General features: G+C 38.9%; 1 protein-coding gene across 7 annotated transcripts in view; it reads right to left on the reverse strand.

Moving 5' to 3' along the window:
• Window positions 1-19,330, reverse strand: part of LPP (LIM domain containing preferred translocation partner in lipoma) — a 653,489-nt gene that overhangs the window by 235,841 nt on the left and 398,318 nt on the right. For all 7 annotated transcript variants that reach the window (XM_046658568.1, XM_046658562.1, XM_046658566.1 and 4 more), the window contains one exon: window positions 13,131-13,820. In XM_046658568.1, coding sequence (XP_046514524.1) covers window positions 13,131-13,820 — 690 coding nt within the window. The remainder of the gene's footprint in view (window positions 1-13,130; window positions 13,821-19,330) is intronic.

Raw genomic sequence — 19,330 nt, forward strand, 5'->3', positions numbered from 1 at the left:
TATTGCCACCAAGGGTAGAGACTGGATGAGCAGACCAGAAAGACTGCTGGCTGCTTAGAAGAATGCTCCCATTAACCTATTGACCTTGTCATAAAAATAGAAGTAGGTGAAACTTTCATCCCTCATCTGTGTCCATGTTCCCTGACTTTAAAGTATTCAATTTTTAACTGCTCAACTGCCATTAAAAAAAAAAAAAAATGTGGGGCCAGCCCAGTGGTATAGTGGTTAAGTTCACGTGCTCTGCTTCAACGGCCCGGGGTTTGAGGGTTCTGATCCTGGGCACAGACTTACACACCACTGATTAAGCCATGCTGTGGCAGCATCCCACATACAAAATAGAGGGGGATTAGCACAGATGTTAGCTCAGTGACAATCTTCCTCAAGCTAAAAGAGGAGGAACCACAACTGATATTAGTTCAGTGACAATCTTCCTCACCAAAAATAAAATAAAATAAAATAAAATAATGGTGTCACACTATATATTTTTTGGCTAAGCAATTAAAATTTGAAGATTTTTGAAAACAGGCAACTGTAGTTCATCCCCCAAACTCCTAAGTCTCAAACCATTACTGCTTCCATTACTGCTTGTGTCAGGAAAACTTTCCCTGCTACTTGTGAGAGAATAGGTGGTGTGTCTTTTGTATTTTCACTTCTCATTCAACAACCATCTCCCTCCACTGCCCCTGGAGCCAGAGGCTGTGAGTCTGCTTAAGTATACAACTACAGGAATCTGTAGATAGAAATTCTATACCAATAAGGTGTCCCACACCTTCACATTTCTTAATATAAAAGCTCTTCTATTTATGAATAAGAAAGTGCATAAGCCCATCTTTTCAATAATTTTAAGGGAAAACACAGAAGCACCGGAGCCTAACAAATGTTCCTACATCCACTCTGATCTTACACAGTGGCTGGGATTATCTTACAACAAAAGCAGAGCATATCATTCCCTTGCTAAAAATGCTCCAGTGGATTTCCATTTTTCTTAGAATAAGGACAAACTCCTTACAAAGGCCCATAAGAACTGGACCCTGCTTTCCCCTCCCACCTCATTTTATTTCATTCTCTTCCACTGACTACGTTCCAGCCACCTTGGCTTTCTTTCTATCCCTGTAAAGGCCAAGCTCAGAGGACTTATCCTTGCTGTTCTCTGCTTGTAATATTCTTCACCCAGAACTTAGAAGACCTGGCTCCTCTACATTATTCAGGTTTTGGCTCAAATGTCATGTATTCAACGACTATCCTGAGTAGGCTATCTAAATCAGTCACTCTCTATCCCAATATTAAGATATTTCCTTTATTTTATTTAGAGCAAGTATCACTGTCTAAAATTACGTCTTATTGCTTTTCTTCTGAAAACACAATTAGAATACAAGCTTTAAGAGGAAAGCAATCATCCCGTTTCTGACTCTAACCTCAGTAGTAAAAAATAAATGTTGGATACCTTTTAATGAATGAACAAATGAAGCCATATTTATTGGTATTCATAAAATTGATCTCATTTGCTTTAACATTTAGCTTTGTTTATATTCATGAAAGTTTATAAAAGAGTTTCTGGATTGGGTAAACTACTTAATCTCTTTAAGACTCAATTTTGATCTGCAAAATGAAAATAATAACACTATCTACCCAAAAGTGTTACTGAGAAGATGGCATGAGCCAATCCATGGAAGATGCTTAGCATAGTACCTGCTACAAATGCCCAATCAATACTAGCAGCTATTAATCCATACTGCTTTAAAATATTCAGCAGTCCCGTTTATCACTTAGACTTTTAGTCCCCCTCCTTTAGCTTAAGCCTTTCAAAGTATAGTAACAATCTCTTGCATGGGTGTGGCATTTTATAGTCAAAAAGTACCTCTGCATCTATCATCACACACAACTATCCCTGTAGTTTGGAACTCAAACTCAGATTTGATTTCAAATACTAGGGTCTTTCTACCATGTGGACGTTATCAAAATAGACCACACATGTTGGGAAAGGGAGGGCTGAGAAGCTTAGGTAGTGGAAGGTGGGTGGGATGGAGAACACAAAATTTGGGAAAATCATACATAAAGTGGGTGTCATACATGGGAGGACCTCAGGGCTTTGTGCCCTTTCCCACATAATAGTTATTTGGATAAAAAGTTATCAGAGGGAATGACTCTGTGCCCAGCACTTGCTCATTCATTTATTAACACATCTTCGCAGAGGACTTACTACTTGCCAGGTACTGTTCGCTAGATAGTAGTTAACAAAACAGACACAAAGCTCTGTTCTTGTGACACATTTCAGGGGGAGAGACACAAAGAATCAATGATTAAAATATATAATATGTTAGATGGTGATAAATATCACAGGAGAAATGAAATAAAGGTGTACAGGGACACTTTGGGGCAGGGGAGGTATTTTAGACAGGGTGGTCAAAGAAGACTTCTCCAACAAAGTAACATTTGCATAATGTCCTGCAGGAGTCCTGTGGATACCGGGAGAAAGGCATTCCGGGCAGAGGGTACAGCAAAACAAAGGCCCTGAAACCAGAGTGCACCTGGATGTAGTGTGGCTGGAACAGAGTGAAGGAGGGCGTGGATAGAATGGGTGGACAGAGTTGGGCCTTGTAGGCACAGTTCTGGCTTTTTCTCAGGCTGAGACGGAAAGCTGTTGGAGGGTTTTGAGCAGGGAAGTGAAATAATAGGACTTATATACGATCGCACTGTACAAGGGTGGGAAGAGCAGAGCAGCAGGAGGTGGCTGTGATGACCCAGGCAAGATGCGATGGGGCTTAGACCATGGTACAGGCAGTGGAGACGGTGAGAAGTGATCAGAGTTTAGACATACTTTAAAGGTGGAAATGAAAGCGTTTGCTGTGTGAGAGAAAGAGAGGAGTCAAGAACGACTTCAGGTTTTAGGCTCGAACTCCTGGAAGAGCAGAATCATTACTGAAAAGGGTAACAACTGCGTGCGGGAGGAGCGGGCCTGGACAGGGAGGAGATCAAGGTGATGTTTCCCTCAATGAGGAAAAAAGCTGCATTAGCTTTACACATAACACTGTGCTGTATGGGACAGAGACAAGTTGAGGAATATTCAAGTAATTTTCATGAGAATGCAAATTTTGCAAAGTCCTTCCCATATTTTAGATAAGGGGTTAGTAAACTTCTTCTGTAAAGGAACATACAGGAAATATTTTGGGCTTTGAAGAACACACAGCCTCTGCTGCAACCTTCTTAACTCTATTGTTGAAGTGTGAAAGCAGCCGTAGATAACACAGGAACAAGTGAACATAGCTGTTATTTCAATAAAACATCATTTATGAAACTAGGTGGTGGGTGAGATCTGGCCCATGGGCTGCAGTTTGCTGGGCCCAGGTCCAGATTCCTCAGCCTGCCTTTCTGAACTCTTCTCCAGTTTTCTGCTGGTCATTAGCAATTTCCCTACCTCTGCAGGGATCACTAGCATCATTTGTCTCCTAAAGAGCCTGCTTAACTAATACTTTGTGTCCTTTGGATGGATTGGCTAGCAGGATGAAAAATGGGGTTTCCTCTGGTGAAAATTACGAATATCTTTATAGTAACTCTACACAATTTTTTTGTTAAAGATTGCAGGTATGCACCTTGAAAAATAAGCATAATAGCTAACAGATCCAGAAAGAATACAACTAGCATACCTACACCCTCTTATTCTACCTTTTTCACAGGAATCCCTGAAGGTACCTCAAAAATAAATGAGGTGTCTATGGTTGAGGAGATGTAAATGTACCAACTATTTATAAACACTGAAGAAAAGGGGGCCGATTATGTTGAACTTAGATTTAGGGTATAGTTTCAACTCCTTGACTCTGGATATAATGTTGACTGAATCTTGGGTTTCAAATAGTGTTAAATATATGCTATGTCCAAGAAACATAACTCTAAAGTTTTATTCTTTAAACTGCTGAGTCCAAGGAATATCTGATGTTTGGAAAACTGTACACTAAGCTAATACATGTAAACACAGATAGCTTTGAATGGACGCAAGTGTCATGGAGAAGGAAAAACACTGGGCTGGCAGTCAGAGACCTAAGTTCTCATCCTCCCTCTGGCATTCAGTATTGGTAGGACACTAGGCAAGTTGTCTATGGACGTTATAGAGTTTTCCCCATATAGGAAAGTGTTTGGAAAATTTTGTAAGGGGTTATAAAAATGTTACATGTTATTATTGTATATTTTAAAATGTTATTGTAAGTAAGCAACCTTCAGAAATAAACCACATTTATTTTCTGAAGAACATTCACTGAATTCCAAGGACGAAATAGAGCAAACTCTATCATTTGCTAAGAGTGTATCTAAAAGATGGGTTTTCTGTATTCCAGAAAATCAAAGAGCTAAAATATCAAGTTAATTTTTACTACTGGGATGATGGAACTTTTGGAAAACCAACTATTTGACTTTCACTATGGGATAATTCCTAATATTTTGTGTGCAGAATCTTTCAAAGTTTTAATATTTACCAGTAATCATTATAGATCAATAATGGTCAAGCTTCTTTGTTTGTTGGGGAAGAAAACAACTATCATCTCTCCTCTGATATAGGATGGTATGAGTATTTGCAGCTGGCCAAGAAGGAAGTGAGATTCCTAGAAGGATGTATCCATCAGTTGGGTATTTGTTTTACAATAGAACTGAAAGAAAACAAAGACAAGACACTGGGAAATTGAAGTGAGTTCTCTCGTTTTATAAAAAAAAAAAAAAAAAAATACAGAAAGCTAGAATCACTTGTTTAAAATGATTTATTTAATATTCCAAAAAGATTAGGGACCTGTGATATTTTTAAATATCTAAATCTACGAAAAAGATTAGATGAGTAAGATGAATAAATAATATTCACAGACATTTTAGTGTCCATCCTAATGATAACTTTTAAAATCAAGGCAAGGAAAAATGTGGACTGAGTCAAAGTCAGATAGACCCTAAGTACAAGTTTTCCACAGGAACAACTGTGAGACAGAACAAGGAGAACTAGAATGACAGCCATTTTCTACCATTAAGAGGCCCTACAAACTGTCGTGGAGGTCTAAAGCTAGGAGATAAGCTCCTTTGGGCTACAGTTATTAAACCTTTTAAAGGTCCTTTATACTTCCCATCTCACCGTTCCTTAACCAATGCAGACAGGAATTGCGGTATAGAAAAAAGCATTCGTTTTCTACTCAAATGTGCCACTTTCTAATTGTATAGCTAACTCTTCAAGTCACTGTAACTCTTCAGTTCTCTCATCCATAAATTTAAGGGGTATGCCCTAATGATTCTGAAGGTGACTTCTATGTCTGACAGTTTCAACAGGCTAGTCTAGAGAAGCAGAGAGTACAGATTTATTTTTTTCCAATTTACATTGTTCAAATTTGTAGGAAACTGCTTCTTCCTCAATCAAGAAGCAAATCTTCCAGACACAGGAAGTTGATGGATAGACTCATAGCCATAAAAAAAATAAAAACTGAATCAAGAATTTATTTGCAGATGAAATGGTAAGGTAGAAAAGACTAAGGAGTCTTAAAGAAGGTAGTAAAATTGTTAAATTTAACAAGATCGTGAGATACAAGGTCAACATTCAAAAATCAATGATATTCCATATACTAATGGCAAACAACGACCAACTGAAATTTTTTAAAATACCATTTACAATAGCATCCAGAACATGAAATGCTTAGGGATAATTTAACAAAATATGTGTAAAACTACAATACATTGTTGAGAGAAATTAATGAAAACATAAAGAAAATGAGAGAGATATCATGTTCATGGATTGGAAGGGTCAATATTGTTAAGATAATGAGTTCTTTTTAAATTGAGCTATAGATTCAACAAAATCTCAATCAAAATCACAGTAGGCTACTGTGTGGAAATTTACAAGCTGATGCTAAAATTTATATGGAAATAGAAAGGACTTGGAATAATCAAAACATGTTTGAAGAAGAACAAAGACATAAAACTTACACTGCCTGATTTCAAGATCTTCTATGAAAGTCACTGGCTTAAAGATAGATATATAAATTAATGGAATAGAATAGAGTCCTAATAGACCCACATATATTTGATTGTTGTCAAGGTGTTTAGGTATTTCAACGAAAGAAAGGAGTCTTTTTATCAAATCATGCTGGGAAAAACTGGATATCCCAATGGGGGAAAAATGAACTTTGACCCTTATCTCACACAATACATAAAAATTAAATTGAAGTGAATTATACTCCTAAATATACTTGTAAAACATCTAAAAGAAAGCATAGAATAAAATTTTTGTGACTATGAGGAGGCAAAAATATGTAAGGAAACAGAAAGCATAAACCATAGAAGATCAAAGTGATAAATTGACCTTCATCAAAATTACAAATTCTGCTCTTCAGAAAACAACATTAAGAAAATGAAAAGTAAAGTCACAAACTAGGAAGAAATATTGGCAATGCATACATCTAAGGATTTATTCAGAATATATAATGTACTCTTACCCCTCTCAACAATAAAAAGAAACAATCCAATTAAAAAATGGGCCAAAAACTTGATGACACTTCCCAAAAGAAGAGATACAAATGGTCAATAGTGCAAGAACAGTAAGTGTTCCACATTGTTAGTCAAAAGGAAAATGTAAATATAAACCACAATCAGATACATCTATGCAGCAGGAAACTGGCTAAAACTAAGATTGACAACATCAAGTGTTGCCGAGATTGGAGAGCAACTGCACCTTTCATATACAGCTGAAGAAAATGTAAAATGGTACATTTATGAAAAAATTTTAGCGGTTTCCTATGAAGTTAAATAGCTACCACATGACCCAGCAATTCCTCTGCTAGGTATTTATCCAAGAAAAATGAAAATTATATCCATACAAAGACTGGTACATAAATGTTCATAGTAGATTTATTCATAATTCAAACCAGAAAAAAAATTAAATGTCCCAAAACAGGTGAATGGATAAACAAATTGTAGCATATCCATAGAATGGAACACTACTTAGCAATAAAAATGAATGAACTATTGAAACACACAACAACATAAATGAATCTTAAAAATTATAATGAGTAAAAGAAGCTCGGAGACAAGACTGCATACTATGTAATCCTATTTATACGGAATTCTAAAAATGGTACAAATAATCTATGTTAGAGCCTAGGGCTGAGGGTAAAGGGGATAGACTGCTACAGGGCATGAGGGATCTCTGTTGAGTATTTGGAATGTTCTCTATCTTGTTTGTGATGGTGGCTACACAGGTGCATACATTTCTGAATGATTCACTGCCTTCTGCATTTAAAATAGGCACATTTTACTGTTTGTAAATTAAACCTCAAAAAGTCAATTAAAGAATATAAATCAATAAATTCCACGGATGACTGGCAAATGAAGAAAGTAAAAAAGATTGTGTACATAACAGCACACACATACACACGAGTGTATCCCAGACAAATGATAGGGCAACAGTGAACATGAGAAATTATCTAGCTACTTTGGATACTGAGTTGCTAACGTGACAATGTTTGTGTTACTCAGGTTTCCTAAACTGATTTGGTGGAGTAGGTTTGGGTTTCAGCATTTTGCTAAACCTCTTAAGTTCCAAAGCAGAGCTTGCTCCTTATTTTAGTAGGATACAAGAAGTTTCCTCAAGCGTCATCATTAATAAGGATATATTATATACTGTTAGTTACTCTGGAAGAAACAGAGTTGTGCAGATACCATCTCTATCCTCTAAATCTTAGAGCCTAATATATGCTGGGGCATGGCTTAGTGGAAGACAGGTACGTAAATGACTCTAGTACAGTCATGTGTCACTTGACAGAGATACATTCTGAGAAATGTGTCAGTAGGTGATTTCATCGTTGTGTGAACATCATAGAGTGTACTTACACAAACCTAGATGGTATAGCCTACCACGTACCTAGGCTGTATGGTACTAATCTTATGGGACCACACTCATATGTGCTATCTGTTGTTGACTGAAACCTTGCTATAGGGTGCATGACTGTATAGTAAGAGTGAAAACTTCTACAAAAGAGGATGACACTGTGTACAACTTGATTTTAGAAAGAGGAGAAGGCTTCTCAAGAGAGAGTAACACTTTAGCTTGGTCTTAATGGGTCACATTAGATGTGCAAATATTTTATTTATTTGGAGGAGATCTGGGAAGGCATTCCAGGAAGAAGGAATCCATGAGAAAAGCTATAGAGATGAGAAGTAACTAGAAAATAACTTCTCGGCTGGCAGCCAGGATGCTTAAAGGGGGAGATAAAACTGGAAATCCAGTTAAAGTTTTAGCTCATTCCATAACTGGCTGGGAACTCCTGAAGGTTTTTAAAAAGGGCAATTAATGACAAGGGGAGAGCTGTATGGTAGAGAGATTACTGGTCGTATGTGTAAAATGAACGGGTGTGAAGAGAAACTAGACATGGAGATGCCCATTAAGGGGCTATTGCAATGGCTCAGGTGAGAAACGAGGACACCTAAACTAGGACAGTAGCATGGGGATTTAGACAAGAAAATAGATCTGAGATATTGTGAAGGTAAAAAGAAGGGGAACAAACCATACACAGATGATGGGGAAGAGGAAGTATAGCCCCATGGCCCCAAGACTGGGTGTCCAGCAGGAATTTAACGGGTGCTTCCCCTCCAAGTGTTGATCTCATGACAGTGCACAATGATAGCCGGAGCCCACTTATATATGTGCCTGTGATGTGGGCCATAGTGGAGCCATGTTCAGTGGTTGGTGATGCTGACATGGCTCTCCCACCACTCAAACACCAAAGCATGCCAACATCCATGGTTGACGAGGGAGAAAGCATGAGGACAATCTTCAGAAGACCTGACTTGGAATTGTGGCTCTCCCATGAACCTGACCTAGGTGAGCGACTCTCATTACTGAGCTTTTGAACTCTCATCAGTAAAAGAGAGACAAAAACCTCTATCTGTGCTTAACGCTCACGGATTTTATGAGCTCCACAAAGCACTCTAGAAATAGAAAAACTTCGTACAAAGGGGAATTACTAATATTACTGTCACTGGTCTTCTCAAGTAATTTCTTCCATTCTCATCTTTACACATACTCAGGTTTTAGCACCTGACCGGAGGCTACAACTGCATCCATCTCTCTCTCCACTCTAACCATCTCTTCTTTTTTGCTTCTCTGATTCTGAAATTGAGAGATATTTGGCACAAGGATTACCACAGATAGTTCTCTCCAAAATGCCACCAATTCTCTGCAGTACACCTAATAAATACACCCCTCTCTTTTCCACAATAAAAAATTTAAACATTTTGATATTACTTGAATGTTTGAAATGCTACTATGTCAACATTCTCAAATATTTTCTTAATCATAACAATTTACAGGTCTTGGGGACCCTTCAACACTGACTCCGGCAGTTCATTACTTTTACTCTCTTCTCTGACCCATTAAATATCCCCCAGATTCAAAAACTAAATGAAAAGCAGTGATCTGTTCTAACTTTGGATAAGAAAAGCTTTGTGTTAGATTTATTGAAAGGTATTTTGTTGATCTCCAAGGTCTCACCTTCCTGAAGGATTTTCCAAGGAAATTTTAATAACAGATGATTTTAAAATTTAACCTAACCCCTACACTAGGTGGGCCTCTACAGGTTTCTTGAGATCACAGCACCTGTGCTCTTCACACACTACAGAGCAAACACCTGTCTCTTCAATGGAACTGAGGCTGACATAGATTAGGTTCATGACAAAGACATGAGTGCTAAAACTGCCCTGCCATTGTGGACATGAGGGTGAGGACTGGCCTCCAGGTCCTGGCTCTGGGGCTTTCAAGCTAACTCACCTCATCTGAATATTGGAGAAAAGACATATCCCACCTCACAGGGATGGGAAGATAACACAAAAGACAAGAGTTCTGTGAACTGCACAGCAACTAGCAGATATTAGCTTTTATATAAATAGCAAAGAGGAAAGATTCTACTGTGTCTTTAAGTGGATTTCCAGTAAGAAGAGAACATTTCTCTCTTATAAAGACTTGCTTTTAACAATATGTTTCAAGGAACTCAGCTCAGATGGTACAGGAAACATATTATGGTCAATTAGCATGCAAATTCCCTGCTCAGCACATCATGGGAGACAAATACAATCACGAGCCCCCCATGATGTGGGAAAATGAAAGCAGCTCATCTCAAATATAGGGGAGATTCATTTGTTTCATTTTTTTAAAACTTTTTCCTTCATGGGTTAAATGCCAAATTCCTTAGAACATCTCAATGTAACAAAAGATAATTGTTTTAAGGCACGAAGGTAAGTTTTCCATCAGTGACTAAAAGATTGGAAATATATGGAAGCCAGTGAAAAAGCTGAATAGTCCTCACTTGGCAATTACTCAGCCCTTGGAAATTTCCAAGCTCTTTGCAATCATTAATTAATTAGCAAGGATGACATTACACTTTACTGAGGCTAGAAACGTGACAGAAAGAGGTCGAGAGGCTTTCCTCAAGCTGAAAGAGGAATGTCAATGGCAGAACTGGGCTTAGAATTAGGAGCTCATTTCTCAAGCCAGTAGTCACATCATTAAGCCACGCAGAGTCAATATTGGGACAATAAGGTCCTCTGTGCACAGGTGCAGTTGAATACGGCATTGTTCTGCTCAAAGACCAACTGTGGAAGAGCCCACCCCTTCATCCACCAATGCCTCCACAACACACACACAATCTGTAGCTTCGTCAGCCTCTTTCCCCTTTCCCCAAACACAGACAGATGGCTAAATATCAACCTCTAACCACTCTCCTTAATATCTGCAGTGAAAAGTACATGATTTGATTTTCATTTTTAAAATGCACAATATGATGTTAAAACACATGACACTGTGGAGAAACAAATATTTCAAAATTTTTAAAAAATGACATGAAATTCACTGATATCCAGAATCCTTAAAAATATAATTGACCATCTTGGATAATTACTCTAATAAAAAGGAAGATAAAGTTTCATGCTTTCTGGTGAGTGGTTAGTAAAAGTTCATTCATCACCCTGAGTAGGTTGGTGAAGACAGACCAAATGCTAGAGATGCGGCTGGACCTAACATCTTAGATCTAGGTCTTGCTAATTCTTTTTCCTGCACCACTAGATTGGTTCCAAATGTTGAAGAGAGACCATCCAGAGTGCCCAGTGACTTGATGGGAAAACAAGAAACACAAAGACTGTCTCAGTACTTCTCACCATATTATTCCCTCCACCTAGACGCTCGTTTGCACTGTCCCATGTCTGTTTCCCCAGGTGGGGTGACAGGATCCTTAAAACAACTCAGGGCCCATCTCTTTCCCTTAGGAACATCACTCAGCCATCCTGTCAGTCAGGCTGCTTTGGAAAGGGCAAAACTGCATACCTCTTTGAAGTTGCGTTGATGGCAATTATCCCAAACTAAACTTTTAATCTAATTTAAGGAGGGGAATTTGTTGTGGTTGTAGCAAAGTAAGAAAAAGTTGACTAACTCCATTTTTTTCTGAACTGGTTGTTTTTGGGGCCAGGAGGGACTAATGAAAATATACTATAATGTTAACAAACGGCAAAACTGTCCAGCTTAGCTGTTTTGGAGACACTTTATTTAAAAACAAAACAAAACAAAACAAAAAAACCCTTAATAATATTTCTTTTCAGAAAGAGATTTTGGAAAGAAAGGCCTTCTAAGAGTAATGTTTCGAAAACACAACACTTTAACTTGGAATTTCTATGTTGGAAATGATCATGGCTAGCCCACTTTCACGTACTGGGCGTTCATAAGGTTGATGGATGCCTCCACCTACTCATGGGCCCCACTTGCTGGGAAGGGTTCTTTTCCTCTAAGGAACCAAAACTCATTTGGAGTACCATTAATAGAGCAGATGCTTTCATGTGAGAATAGTGGTTTAGTAAACACCTTATTCAGAGAGCAAGGACCTGACAAATTTTTGTTAAAATGCTGAAAATGTGAATGGATATGTCTGTAAATTGACAATTTCAAATGTGTAAAGGATTAAAAAAAGTGTATAGCCCAACCTTCTATCCAACCCATCTCCCCAAATTACCCCTCAACTTCTAGCTAATCAAGTGTTCCTCAATCTTTGATTTCTCACAGCTCTAACTAAAAGGCAAGGAGGACTCAGTTCCAAACCAATGGCTGGAAACTAGTTTGGTTTCTCCATCTCACCCTTTGCAAGTAACTCTCCTTGGTTCTTCTTGTCATGGTAGGAGAAAAGATTATCATATTGGTTCTATTACTGTCATGGAAAATCTAAGTCATAAGTGAGTAGGTCTGTGTAGTATTATATCTTACCTATTCATAGGAAGTAACTGAATGTGTTGACTTCAAAGACATACATGCTTGCAATGAAATCAAACAACAAAAAAGATAACTCTCATAAAAGTGTTTTTTAAATTGCCTAATAATTTTAATGATTGCCCCTCCAGCTTAAAGCCTGGAGAATAAGATTCTTCCTGGAGGATCACTAATGTGGATAAACAAGGGGTAATAAACAAGTGCCATCATACTGTGGCCCCTTCACCAAAGAACTAGACAAGGTGCCTGTATTTTCTTAGGTCCCCTTGTTCATGTGTCTCCTGGGCCCTGGCCACTTGTTCTGCCCCAGCAGCCCCTGTGGTACCAACTTTGCTTGGGTTCTGACCACCTTCACACGAGCCGAACCTGACAGCAGCTCACCTCATGTTGCCCTGCACACCTCTCACCTCCAGATCTGCGGATTTCCTGTCCCTGCTGAGGCATGAGATGCTACAGATCTATTTAGCACCAAGTAAATACAATATCTAAGTGTGAGTAAGTTTCTGATCCACAGAGGGAAGCTTTGACCAATAGGAGACAAGAACTGGATGATACTTTATGTTCCCTTCCTCCCCCCGAACAAGACTGTCCTGAGCTGCTACGATTTACATAGTCTTTTGGAAGATGATCCTTCAAGATTGAACAATTAGTTGCACTTGATACTAAAGAGTGGACATATTGGTAACATAGCCCCAGATCCCCAAATAGGATCTCCCCCTTTTCCAGCTTCACTCATGTTTCCACGGGATTACACTTTCTATAAAATAAAAGTAGTACATATGCTTTTGCCTTAGCCTCTGATTTCTGGGGAACAGAGGCCAAGACAGGTGTCCCTTTATTTCTAACACTATGTTAATGAGTTTCTTACCTTTGCTTGCAGTGGTGGTGCAGAGGGGGCTGAAACAGGATCTGTAATATAGGTCTTCTTAGGACCAGCAACTGGATACATCCCAGCAGGGTTCTGGTTCCCTGTTCCAGAAGGAGTGTAGCCTTGTTCCCGCTTCCAGGTATTTGGGTGACCTTGTTGACCATAGGCAGGATCAGAGTCATTTTTGCCCCCATAGCCAGGCCCTGCTGGGGAATAGGCTTCATAATAGCGCCCTTGGTTAGGGGCATACCCATACCCAGGCTCAGGCTGAAGTCCTGGTGGTGGAATATATGTATAATCCATGCCTCCCCGGGTTGAAGGAGGTGGGCCCTGCCCAGAGATAGGAACTGGTTGAGTGTTATAGCCCTGGGGCCCTGGCCCTGGACCATAAAATTGTCCTGGTGAAGGGGCAGCCATGTAATGAGAACTGGGCTGGGCAGACTTCACTTGCACATTGAAGGTAGGCCTTGAAGGGGTGGATGCCGTAGTATAGGAGGCTGGGACTGGCTGAGGCTGGGGTTTTAGGGTTCCAATTGGAGCCACGGGGATGGGCCCAGCCTGGGGTGCAGGCTGTGGTTTCAATGTAGACTTTTTGGTTGCTGTTAGAGGAGGTTGGTTTGGTATGACCATTCTCTTGTGTCCCGTGACAGGGGTGGAGACTGGAGGAGAGGCTGTTGAACTAGTAGAGCCCTAAGGTGGGAGAGAGAGAAAAAAAAGGACAAAGATTACTGCCAATGAAAAATAAAAATACGTAAATGAACAAATATTAGTAAGTGCTATTATTATTTTTGTATTAACTTTGCAAAATACAAATAAGGCACGGTTCCTGCCCTCTAAGAGTTCACAGACTAACACAAAAATCAGTTCTGTTTCTGTGTACTAGCAATGAAAAACCAGGAAAAGAAATTAAGGAAACAAACCAATTTACAATAACATCAAAAAGAAAAAAGAAATACTTAGGAATAAACTTAACCAAAAAAGTGAAAGACTTGTACACTGAAAATTATAAAAGTTTGCATAAATAAATTAAAGAAGACACAATAAATGGAAAGACAGCTCACATTCATGGGTTGGAAGACTTACTATTGTAAAGATGTTAACAGTACCCAGAGCAATCTACAGATTTAATGCAATCCCAATCAAAATCCCAATGGCACTTTTTTGCAAAAATAGAAAAATCTAGCCTAAAATTCATATGGAATCTCAAGAGACTCTAAATAGCCAAAACAATCTTGAAAAAGAAGAACAAAATTGCAGGACTCACATTGCAATTTCAAAACTTATTATAAAGCTACAATAATCAAAACGGTGTGGTAGTGGCATAAAGTCAGACACATTGACCAATGGAACAGAACAGAGAACCGAGAAACAAAGCCTCATATCTGTGATCAACTGATTTTTGACAAGGGTGCCACAACCATTTGATGAGAAAAAGACAGTCTTTTCAACAAACGGTCCTAGGAAAATTGGATATCCACATGTTGAAGAATGAAGTTGAACCCTTACTTTATACCATATACAAAAAGTCATCCAAAATTTTAGCTCTAAATATAAGAGCTAAAACTATAACACTCTTAGAAGAAAACATAGTGGAAAAACTTCGTGACATTAGATTTGACAATGATTTTTTTCATATAACACCAAAATCACTAGCAATAAAAGAAAATAGATAAATTGAAAAATTCTATCTCAATCAAACTATCGAAAGACTTACTCACCATACTGCTAAAAGGAGGAACTAGAGAAAGAGAGCTGGAGGACTGAGTAGAAGGAACAAAAATAGCCAAGTAGGGTGTTGAGAGAAACAAACACCGCTGGCAAAACCAAAGAGAGCTAAGTTTTAGATCAAAGATTCCCATCAGAGAGTGATTTACCAGTGATAACTCAAATGCAGCCTCTTCCTCCTTTTATAGCTTCCTGATTTCTGTTCCATTCATTCCTTCAACTCAGAAATACTTACTGAAAGTCTTAACAAAGTCCTGAGGACACAAAGATGTAAAGACCTTGCTGCCAAACTACAAGGCCTTGGTTAGGCTGGAGATAAGTAAAGGCTTAGGGAAGGCTTGGTGATTTAAATGTTCATCCTCAGGCATTAGTCTATTAGGGATCTGCAAACATACCAGTAACAGAATGTTTTAATTTTGCTCTGTGTTACTATGATTATATTTGTTGATACAACAAATGAATGACTACACTCTAATTTTGCTGTTTATTGATTTCCAAGCAAATACTAGTATGTATAGGAAGAAAGGATGCAAGACTTTATATTACTCTAGTCTCATTTATCTACAGCAAGCCACTATAGATGTATACCTGCGGGACGGATGCTGCTGACTGCTTCCTTGTACCCACTCCCCTTCTTCATTACTCAAAGAACTTCAATTTTGTTCAGGCCAGCAATGCACTCACTTAAAATACTTCCCTAGACTACTTTGTAGGTAGGACTTGCCAGGTGACACTGTTCTGGCCAAGGAGATGTCCACTTAGCATTTCTGGGAAAAGCAGGGCTCTCCTGACACAAGCATCATCCATTCCTACTTTGTCTTTTTCTTCTTTTCTGCCTGGAATGTGGACGGGGGGCTGTAGACAGTGTGTAGCCATCTTGCCCCCACCGCAATATACAAGTCTACTGATTTAAATATATAGCTTTCTAACAGTGATCTAGGTTGATCCAGAGATTAAGATTACAACATTGCCAGGGACATTTGGTTCACATACAGTGGTTCTCAGTTAGAGAGGAAACCAACTACTGACCAGGGGAGTTTGGAAATGAGTACAGATATTTTTTATGGTCAAAGTGACTAGGGGATGCTATTATCATTGAATAGGTAGGGGGCAAAACACATGATTATCAAATCCAAGATGGCACTGATACACTCTTGGGAGACACTGATACACTCTTGGGTCACATTTCTTCTGTCAACCTGATTGTGAAGTTCCCAGCTGTCAGCCTAGGAGGTCACTGGTCCTCTAGGATCAGTAGGATCCTACTACTGGATCTCTCCTCTACAATACTCTCTCCTTCCTGGTTCAAAAACCTACTCTCTCCCCTGGTTCCCTGGAGCCTAGAGCTCTGACCCTGCTAGCCTCAGATTATCTCTCAGTCCCTTACGGCTTCTCTGTGCCCAAATGAGCCTGTTTACACAACGCATTTATAAATCAGCTTCTTGGGAGGAAATGGTTTCAGGGTGCTATCATTTTTGTTGGGATCCTGACTGTTACAGCTACTTTTTTCACATATCATTTGTTTCAACTGTAGTCTCCTGGGGATTTTGTCATTCTAGATTTAGTTCTCGGTTGAGTTACAGGAGGTTGTTGAACACAGTTATCTATTTTTCCTTTTTGATACTAGCCTTTCAGGGGGCAAACCTACCATTTACTTCTGTGATTTAAGCAACCTGAAGATTCTTGTCTTGGTGTAATAGGCTCTCCTTTCAGCATGAAGGTGGTCCCAATAGCACCCACTAGAAAGAAACGTTTCCTCATTAAGCAACTTATTAAAATATATATCCTGAAGAAATCCCTAAATAAATATTCAGTTAAGACCCTGACATTCTGTAGTAGAGAGCATGGAAGAGTCAGCCCAAACTTAGAAAAAAATGTAAGGTCAGATTTCTCTAGCCAACCATGTCAGTCTTCAACAATGTCAGCACGGATGAATTGAATACAAGAAGAAATAAAGCTTTGCATTTCCTTGATGACTCAAGATCAGCAGAAACCCAGAGTTCCTATTTTGAACACTTTACAAACCCAACTATAAATGGAGACAGTGACTGGGCAACTGGGCTAATGACAGGCAGACTCTGTGCAGCTGCAAAGAATTCTGCCCCCAAAACAGATACTTGAAAAGTCACATGTTTTGAAAATGAAAACTAATCACATTCATAGAGCAAACCAAAAAGAATTAATAGAGAACTGACTCCTTAGAAGCAACTCTTTTCAACAAATTTCTCTATTTCTCTTTCTTGGAGAATGAACACACACGTACACTTCAAACATTCTTAAAGTCTTTGAAGAAAGGCATGAGGGCACGATTTGAGAAGCCATCGCTTTCTTCTAGGAAACATCTCACTAGTAGAGCGCTCTTCGGGGGATGTGAGGGTTCTCATAACTTTATTAAGAATTCTGCTGTGTATGTGCCTGCAAGTTTCTGACTATGTGTGTGAAAATAGCACAGTTAGCTATATTTTTTCCTCTTCAATTTTACATCCTCTACCTCATTGGAGGTGGAAGGGGTAAAGAACAGAACCCATTTTAAAGCATATTTATTTATGTTCTTCATGGTTAAAGAAAGCTATGGCAACACTTTCCTGGCCCACATATTCAACTAAATACATAGAGAATCTTTTCTACTTACAGGATTAGTTGGCGCTTCCAAGTATTTATTTTTGGCATTTCATTTCTTTTTGTTTTTGCAGGAATCCTTGAAGTTTTATCATGATTTAACATTTTCATTTTGAAAATCAAGCACATTTAAAAATTACACTCATACAGATATATAAATATATCTTTTTTTTCTGAGACTTAAATCTCTGTAGCAGTCTTTTTATGTGGTTATTTTTCCATTAGTTATTTTCTAAGCACCTTCAACGTGTAAAGCTCTGTGAGGTTAATGGATGATGTATCCTGGGATGAACAGTGCGTGTCTCTTGTGTCCCAGGGGTTTATGGTCTGGTAGAGGGCCTAATACATAATCAATAACTGTTGAATGGGGGTCTCCATCACCAGGCAGAATTGGCTGTGGCCATGAGACAAGAACAGATAAGGGGCGAGAGCTCCTCTTGTACTCATCTTTGGGAGCAGGCCCTCAACTTTCTTTTGCCCAAGTCAGGATAACACCTTTCAGGCCTCTCTCTCTCCCTTTCCCCTGCCTATCTATTCCCTGAACACACCCGCACGTATAAACACACACACACACACACACACACACACTCCTAACTTAATCTACTACTATATCTTTTTTATAATCCTGATTATTTCTCACATCCCGGTCTCACTTTCTCTTCCCTAGTTTTGGTCTGCATCATCACTTCCCCAAGCTATTTATTGCCATCATCTAACCTCACTTCCCTCTCCTCTCTCCTCCTCAATATGGTCAACAGTGATCTCTCTAACATGGACATCTGACCCTGGCTCTTTGCTGATCCAAATCGCCAATGACTCTGCCTTGTATTGAACTCTTTTTATTATGCTGCTCTCTCTTTCTGTGTGTTTCTTTAAAATATACCTTACAAAGTCGTTCCAATCTAGTCCTTGCCTTCCTGCCTAGCCCCCTCCTTTTCTCCTCCGTCACACACAGCATACACTCCAACAATATGAAGTTTATGTAGAGACTGGAATAGACCATACACTTATATCTGTCAGGTAGAACCCCCTTCTACAATCTCTGATCCATTCTATCTGACTCTCTACCATGTTTCCCCCCTGTTGCTCAAACATAGCCACTTCTGCCTTGCAATCGTCTGCATATTCTTCAAGTCTCAGATCACATGATGCCTCTTCTGCAATGTCTTTCTTCACTGCCTTAGAAGAACCTAGAGGTTCTTTTTATGGTCCTTCAGTCATACTCCTAATTGAGTTTGGACATATCTCCATTAAAACAATTACCTTACAATGTTTTAATAATTGACTTGCATGTTTTATGTCTTGGGAAGAAGTCAGACTGTAAACTACAGAAAAATCAAATTATCATGGTCTTAAACAGAAAGAGATTTGTTTTTTGTCATAGACAAACCAGGGATAGGCAGCTAAGAACTAGTATGTCTGCTCAACAGTGAGAGCAGGGACTGAGGATCTTTCCAGCTTTCTGCTAGAAGTACTTTTCTAATCTTTGTATAAAATTGTTACTGATGACATTGGTCAACATATTGCCCAAAGGCCCCAGAATAATGATCTTCTTTATCGGACATAGGACCTCCTTTCTTCTTCCTATTAACTCTCTCTAGAACCACACCCACAACTTGAGATACCTTTTACGTTATGAAGACTCTCTTGAATTTCTAGTCCTAGAATTCATTTGTACTCTGAATGCCAGCCCCAGGTATCGAATTGTCTATTTCATGTGTCTACTCAGATGTCTCATATGCTCTTCAGGCTCAGCACGTTAAAAACTGCTTCATCATTTTCCTTGAATCTGTTTCTTATGCTTTTTGTATGGTTTTATCACCCACCCAGGTGGATGCTCAAAAGAGAACACTAGG

The sequence above is a fragment of the Equus quagga genome, chromosome 4 (genome assembly GCF_021613505.1).
Source record: "Equus quagga isolate Etosha38 chromosome 4, UCLA_HA_Equagga_1.0, whole genome shotgun sequence".
Taxonomy (NCBI): domain Eukaryota; kingdom Metazoa; phylum Chordata; class Mammalia; order Perissodactyla; family Equidae; genus Equus; species Equus quagga.